This window comes from Egretta garzetta, unplaced genomic scaffold, assembly GCF_000687185.1.
Source record: "Egretta garzetta isolate BGI_Z169 unplaced genomic scaffold, ASM68718v1 scaffold169, whole genome shotgun sequence".
Lineage (NCBI taxonomy): Eukaryota > Metazoa > Chordata > Aves > Pelecaniformes > Ardeidae > Egretta > Egretta garzetta.
This window is the reverse complement of record NW_009260798.1, coordinates 434,385-442,047: the sequence shown is the minus strand read 5'-3', so window position 1 is coordinate 442,047 and position 7,663 is coordinate 434,385. Positions and strand designations below refer to the sequence as shown.

Here is a 7,663-nt window from a genome sequence, read left to right as displayed (position 1 = left end):
CGGTATGCTACTCATATATTACTTTTTCATGCGCTGTTTGTACCTGCTAAGGTTCCTCCAGCCTTTTTCATTTTCATATGGAAATTTTACCTGCATCTACAGTAGGTTCTATCACCCGCTCAACCTCCTTTTCCTACTTCATTTCTTCATCACCTTGCCTGTCTCTGCACCTCATGGGTGCTTTTCCAGAGCCTTATTAGACTTATGGGCACAGGCCCTAGCTTTCGACGTGGCTCGTTTGCTGGTCTCTGCTCCGAGGACAGGCGGGCTGGTCCCTCTCTGACCCCGCTCCTCTCCAGCCAGGCTGTGATTTCTGGGTCCCACAAGCCTGCCCGTCTTTCCAGCACTTCGTTGTCTTGTGCTGATCCCAGCCCAGCGTTTGGGCCTGGCACAACCTGTAACTGCCTTCATCAAAGGCCAATGCACCCTTAAACATAGGCGTAAGTTTTTGCAGAAAGTATTCAGTGAAAAAATCTCATTTGGAAGTCCCCATCCGAATGGAAAGTGTCATTCTGAACGCATTTAATAGTTTTATTCAATTTAAAAGAACATAGAAGTTGATAGATTCTTTAGAAACCCGATCATAACTGAGACACGGTATTTCCTTCTCCATCAGCTTTCTGCAAACGTTCTTCTGCTTATTCAGTAAGTGAAAAACCAGAAACCTTATCCTCAGGCAGTTGAGAGTCCTATACCCCGCTCTCGCTAGGCTGAGCAACAAGTGTCTTCTCTTCAGTCCTTCAGATCACAAAACCCCTCAGCAGTTAATAGCAATGACCTTTTAAAAGCTTTTAAGGCAAGTTTTCACAAATATATAACTAAAACATTTGCTTTGACTCTTTAATAGTTTATTAAAATGTTGTGGTTGAATGAATCTCCTGCAGTTTCCTTTGCTGTTGGCCACGGGCAAATTTCTGCCCCATGGGAAGCCTCTGTGTGCTAACGGTGGCCAGGGTGGCCACCTCACTGCAAACTCCAGTCCACCGGGGATGGACAAACACCCCTCCAGTAAAGCCTTTCACCCAGCCTGGCCCCAAATTTTCTCTCACAGAGGAATCACCAACCGGTGCTCAAACTCCCGAGCACTTCAGTATCCAGGGCATGACTGTGGCCAGCACAAGATCCTTTGGAAGATGCTTGAGCAAGCTCAGCCCATGCAGTCGGTGGTGGTGGTCTGGTACTAAATGCCCCATCTTTGCGTCTCGCTGGGTTCCTGATGGCAGGAAGGAATTGCCACAAGGAGTCTGGAGGACAGTTGCTTGTTGGTTGGAAGAGCCCCAGCAGAAGTACGTCCCTCCAGAGCTGCAGCAGTTTATGCACCGACAACTCTCCAGCAACACTGTCATGCAGAAATGGGGAGTAAATGCTGCAGAGGTTGTATTAATTATTCAGCAGCTTCTGTGCAATGAAAGACAAAGGCAAAACCGGCATAAAAGTAGAGAAGACCTCGGACGCGTTCCCTGCACTGCCCAGGAAGAGCAAAGGCTGTGGTCCTCAAGCATCAGTAGCCTGTGCATCATGTCCGGGAGATCCAGCCAGCGCTCTTTGGCGCTTTGCAGGTGTGAATATCTACCACTTCCAGGCAGTCCTGGCAGCGCACGGCGCAACACCAGTGGAATTTGCACTCGCATTTTGTCATTCTGCTGACGCGGGAGGTGTCGTAGCCTCTCCCGCAGCACATCACTTCACAGCTGTCCATGCCGCGGGAGGTTTGGTTACAAACCCGACCAGCTGTCCCCAGGGACCCTACAAAGGAAATGCAGGAAAGGTCAGGAGCTGGATTTTAAGGAAGGACAGAAAGCATATGAAAATATGCCATAACTTGCAACCTAGTTGATCCTTCAACATCACATCACCTGGGATGCAGTATCAAGCCAGAGAAATGCCTGTAATAAGGTTAAATTGCTCTCAAATTTATCTTGGAAATAAGCTTTGGAGATAAGAATTAAAATGGACAAAATACTTCAAGGCTCTGCCCCATTCTGTTAGTATCATGATCGTGCTTTGCTTCATCTTCCCGTAGCACCCCCTTCCTCTCCAGCGAGCAGATACCCTCCCCGAGTGTGAAACGGGGCGCCCCGGAGGAGCCCCCCCGTGGTGCTCGGGAGCTCATGGGCTCTGCAGGGGAGCTCTTGGGTGGGCAGGGGAGGGCCAGGGAAGAGGTGACCCCTAAATCTGGTGGCTGCAAAGGGAGGGGCTGGGCAGAGTAACCACACCGCTGGTGGTGAAAGGCTTTGCAGAAGCGAGCACAGAAGCAGCACTTGGCAACACTGCTGCGGCCACCACAGCCCCCGCGTCCACCAGTTCAGGTGGCAGCTGAAGAGCGGCTGCTCTGTGCACCTCTCCTCTCTGCAGGGTATGCACCAAGGGTTCTTCTCCTCTTTCTCGATAGAGATTAGGAGAAACTAAATTACAGCCTGTGGTGGCCAGAAGGAGGGGTAGGGGAACACACCCCACCTCTTCATGTTCTTACAATCCCTCTGGAGTGGCCGAGATGCCTCTGCCCATCTCCATGTGGCACAAAAGGGCTCTGTCAGGCACGTCTTAGCCAGAACAGCCTGAACGACACGGGAGTTGCTGCTCAGCTGACACAGACTTATCCTAGGGTTCACTTTCGGATGGCTACCACAGCTGCTGACAGATTTTTATAATCCATCTGAAAACTTCATGAATACTCATTGCTTCGCCTAATTTCTTCTGTATTGCGGTTATAAATCAATTTCAGGTACATCCACAAGATGGACGTTGTTCTGATATTTCCCCTAGACCAGATTATAGCTCCATTCTTCTGTTCTTGGCCAAAATGGGATTCCCTAAATACCGATGCGGTCATTAAATTAACTGGAAACATTTTACAAAGTGTGTTCACAGGTGTACATCAAACATGAACAATTTACCTTCTGAACCAAAAAAAATACATGCAGACATTAATTCAAATTTACATGAGCTAGGATAGCAAACCAATTTTAATTAATAAAACTTAAGCTGTACTTAATATTTAATTATTAAAAATCTAAGCTGCATAAATTCTCGTTTTCTTTTTTTTTTTCCCCCTATGGTGTACTTGTGGTTGTATATACCACCGCTGCTGTACCGAAGCACTACACAACATAGAAGCACCCGTTCTTCCTCTGTCCCCTACTGTCCCCAGCACCAGGGAGACTTCGTGTCTTTTCAGGCCACAGTGGGGGATGCTTTGCTCTTTTTGCATCTAAGTCAGGACAGGCTTCAACTGCTGCCCTGGAGGAGTGCTTCAGTCCCTAGAAGGTATCTCAACCTTCTCCCCCCAGCCTATGTCCCCATATTTATTTAAATATTGAAATATTCATTGGGTAGAAATATACGCCTGGAAAGCTTCAATATTAAATCTCTGGTCCAGGTCTGCTGCAGGCAGAGCAGAAGGGTGTTGCGTGGCTACCTACTGTTCAGTGGGCACCCACAGCCACCCTGGCCACCTGCCCCAGGAGCTGCTCGCCAGCTGCTGCCACCAGTGGAGACACTGGCCCTGGCTCAGGGGTCCTGAGCCACAAAGGTGCCGTGGCACTGGCCAAGTGGAGCCCTGCTGAGCCACCCGAAGGGGATGAGGCAGAGGGAGGAGAAGACATGCTGAACGGAGCCAGAGATGGGCTCCTGCACCTGCAGCCACATAGATCCCAGATCTCCTTGGGATCCAAGCCTGCCCTCGCTGCTGCCCATGGACCAGCGCTCTGTGTATCATCCGTGGGGAGGCAGCTGAATAGCACCTTAAAGTGAGTCTCTGCTGTTTGGGGGAGCACCTCATGTTGATGTAAAAACCAGCAACGTGTTGCATCGGGCACATCCTGCACCGGGGAACCAGCAGTAACTCCCAGTCTCTCATCCCCACAGGCGGTGGCAGCACCTGAATCCCAGTGCAGGGAATCCCGGGGAGGAGGAGAGTGGTTGGTACCACCAGCACCACCCACCCACACGGGCGCACATCACCTGTAAGCAAGCCCTCCGCTGCGTAGCTCTCCCTGCAAGGCCGGCTGCACCGGGGCAACCTGCACGACGGGCAAAGCAGCGATGCCAAAAGGCCTTTCCCAGATCCTTTTTCCAGGAATCTCCGCACTGGGGGAGAGAGAGACTTGCAGTGGCCCCCAGTAACCCCAATCTAGGCAGGGCTAAGGAGTCAGGAGGATGCAGAGCTTCGTGATCCACCTGTGGTCCCCTAGGAAGCCTCTGGCAGAAAACAAAACAAACCCTGCTTCCTGGCCACCACATTCTCCTCCACCCGCAACGCTGTGCAAACAAGCTGGGACATCCAAACATAAGTGCTGGTGCTTGTGTCAGCCCGCAGCAATACCCATCGCATCCCAGACCGTGCGAAACAACTGAATAACCACTCTCATAGGCGTTTGTCCTGCCCTCCCTGCTCAGACATAAAAAAAGAGGTATGAAGGCCAAGCTCGTGACGCTTATCGTTCACATTGTGCGTCAGGAATTTGGTGTGAATTCCTGCTTACCTCTCTGCACGGGCTCCCCTGCTCTGCCTGCTGCTTTGCCCTGCTGAGGGGGCCCAGCCCCAAAGTCCTGGAGCGCCCAGGCTGTGTAACGCAGCACGGCTAGGACAACAGTCTCCAACAACCGCGATCTGGGCTAAATTTCAAACCACTTGGTGCTTGGCTCCCCGCGTGTGGTTTGTGTGAAACGAGCCAGACGCTCGATAGCCTTCGCCGTCGCATGGTTTCAATGGGAGTTTTGCCACTGACTTCAAAACCAAAATTATCTCAGCCCCCTACAGACAGCCAGAAGCTGGTATTGTCCAATACTGCCCGTAACACGACATCAGCGTTAACTACGCCACTGGGAGAGGGGACTTATCCACCGAACAGGCTCCCGTAACGGCTTCATTTCTGAGCAAAGCCGACGTTTTTGAGAAAGTTCAACCGGCATCTTCAGCACTTCTGGGGCTTCTCTCCTGAGAAGGGAAACGGGGGAGAACTGACAGCGAGCAGCCAGGCGAGTTACTGCGCTCCCCGGGGGCGCTCGCGCACCCAGGAGGTGAAGACCCCAAGCGAAACGCAGCGGAGTTGTCTGAGCTTTGCTTTCTACCTGGAACGCACCTCCTCACCGCCGAAGGGCCGGGACTGTGTTCTAACTTGCAAAAAGTTTTCTTTGTGCAGCCTCTTTGTTTTTATTTCAAGTGTTGGAATTGCCATGCCGACACACAACATAGTACCTGCCAAAACATCCGCAGCTTTTCATACGGCCAACTTTGCGGCCCGTACATCAAACCCTTTCTTCTTGGTTTGCACAGTTGTTTTCTTTAGTAAATGTACAGTAAGTTGAAAATTTTTTTTCCCCCATTCCTAAAGCACTAAAATGTATTCATTCCTTTATAATGTGAGATTTTCCCTTCTGTTTCTATTGATTAAAAATCTGGCTTCAAGCAATAAAGTTCTTTACTTGACTTTCACCTAAAAAAACCCCACCACAACAGCGAAACCCCTGGTGACAATAAACTAGTTTCCACATGAGCGTTTGGGGGGAAAAAAAAAAAAGGAAACATTCACAGGAAAGTAGCTCTAAAGCTACTTTTCGAACCAAGAAACTTTCACCTGTTTCACGTACAACACCTCGGCACGGCAGGGCTGGAGAGGCCAGGCAGCGCACGCCGGAGGCGGCCTTGTCCGGAGGGGCTGGGATTTCCCTGGCTAGCAAGACAGAGACAGCAAAGTGCTGATAAAAGCAGCTTATCCAGGCTCAGTTTAGAGCAAACGTCTCACTCTCTAATTTCCATGGCCCCTGATCACTGTCGTAACCTCCCAGCAACCGGAGGCTCTTGGGGCGATTGCACTGCTCCCTTGCCAGACGGTGCGCGGAGGAGAGCTGCCCCGATGGAAGTTAACACAAGCTCCACCATCAGCTTGCACGGGGCTGGGACTGCACCCAACACGTTTGCAATGCATAAATTGGGAGATACGGGCCAAGAAGCTGCACAGGGACTGTCCGTACGCGGCTAACCTCAGTGAGCAGTTTTTGACAGAGATCAGGATTGGTTTCCCTCCATGGGTTACATACCTCAAGCACTAAGGCATCTTGCCCGACACCAATACTTTGCAGGCTACACTTTAATTTCACATTTTCTTTTCACTCTGGGCTTGGCCCTATTCTTCTCAAAAATACAGCAAATGGCTTACGTGGGGCAGCAGGGGGAAAAATTAACATGAAAATAATCCTGTGAAGGACCCGAAGCAGGTCACCCTGGGCATGTGGGGGGTCACCCAGCGTGCAGCTCCCGGGGGCTGCCCGTAGCAGTGCACATGCATCTCCACAGTGCTTTCCACCAGGTGTGGAGGGTCCTCAGGCCCAGCCGCAGCACCCTGTCTGCCTGTTGGGGACACAGGAGGTGGCCACCACAATCCAGGTACACAACCCACACCCTATGTGCAGGTAGAGGCAGTGACACTGGCTTTGACAGCACCCAAACCAGGGCCATGTGAGTGTTGGGAGAAACCCACGGATGACTTGAAGCACATGGCACATGGGTTTGCAGCAGGTCCTGAGGGATGGCTGCAGTAGCTCGAGGCCATCTACGCGTAGACACAACCTGCCTCTGCTTCACCGCCACCTCCACACGGCTGAAGCCTTGGTGCTACCAGAACAGTTGTGAACAGTCAAGACGCGCTCGCCAATGCCATCCTGCTGCTCGCCCACCACCTCCACCTTGGTGTCCACGCTTGGGGACGCAACCCCCTCACTCAAACGCGCCACCTCAACACGTGCAGCTGAGCTCAGCTTGCTCTGCACACTTTGCTGGGGGTTTCCCTGAAGGAAGAGGCCTCACTCAAACGCTGCCCATGTTGTTTGGTTGCTCTGTACAAAATTAATTTTTAATAAACCTGTTCTAAAATTGTTGTCTTCTGCAGGAAGACATTAAACTGCTTTAATAGTCTCTGTGAACAACAGCCTGTAGCAAAAGCTCGGCCAGCAAGCCAGTGATGGCCACGCCATGGCTGCTCATATGTTTATTCCTAAAGCAGATTCTGCTTGTCCACCGGTACGTTCAAAATGTAATGAACAGGCAACAGCTTTCAGTCAGCCTAGCCTGCGTGGATGGTCAAACAGCAAGCTGTCAAAACTTCAAATGCTTCTAACAGAAGCTTATAGGCAGCCAAGCAAGAGGTTTTTTAGAGCATTTTGGAGGTGAAGTTAGGCATTCAGGGTAAGAGAGTGCGTGCTACAGCGGGAGAGAGTACGGCTATGCTTGTGCAGCTGCCGCTTTAGTTCCCTTCACACCTTTACCATTTCTAAGAGGTCTCTCCCTCTGTAGTGCTGGGTACGCTTGATTGGTTTTGGGAGCTGGAAATCTATGATAATGTAAGGGAAGACTGTGCCAAGGGTGGCAAAATTTGTAAAGTTTATGACAAGATTTTCAAAAGCCCTCTGGGATGTCCTACCTCTTGTTTCTGTCAAATGATAAGTACAAAATTGTGAGTAAAAATTATTTCAGCATCCATGTCAGCAGGGTTAAGTGAATTTCAAACACTTCTGAAAATCTTCCTTTGGTCCTTTTCTAAAAGTCATAAAATCTTAATGCTAGACAAGAGGCGGTCAGGTTATTACGTTCTCTTGCTACCGAGTTGCTGTTAGTGTTTTCCACAATATTATCTCCCTCCCCAAAGCAATGACTCCTCTTTCC

At 50.5% G+C, this 7,663-nt stretch overlaps 1 protein-coding gene across 1 annotated transcript in view; it reads right to left on the bottom strand.

Annotated features, from left to right (window-relative positions):
- Nucleotides 1–1,516: 1,516 nt before the first annotated feature.
- Nucleotides 1,517–7,663, bottom strand: part of WNT2 (Wnt family member 2) — a 16,970-nt gene continuing 10,823 nt past the window's right edge. The window contains exon 5 of the mRNA XM_035902193.1: nucleotides 1,517–1,746. Within this exon, the coding sequence (XP_035758086.1) occupies nucleotides 1,517–1,746 (230 nt within the window). The remainder of the gene's footprint in view (nucleotides 1,747–7,663) is intronic.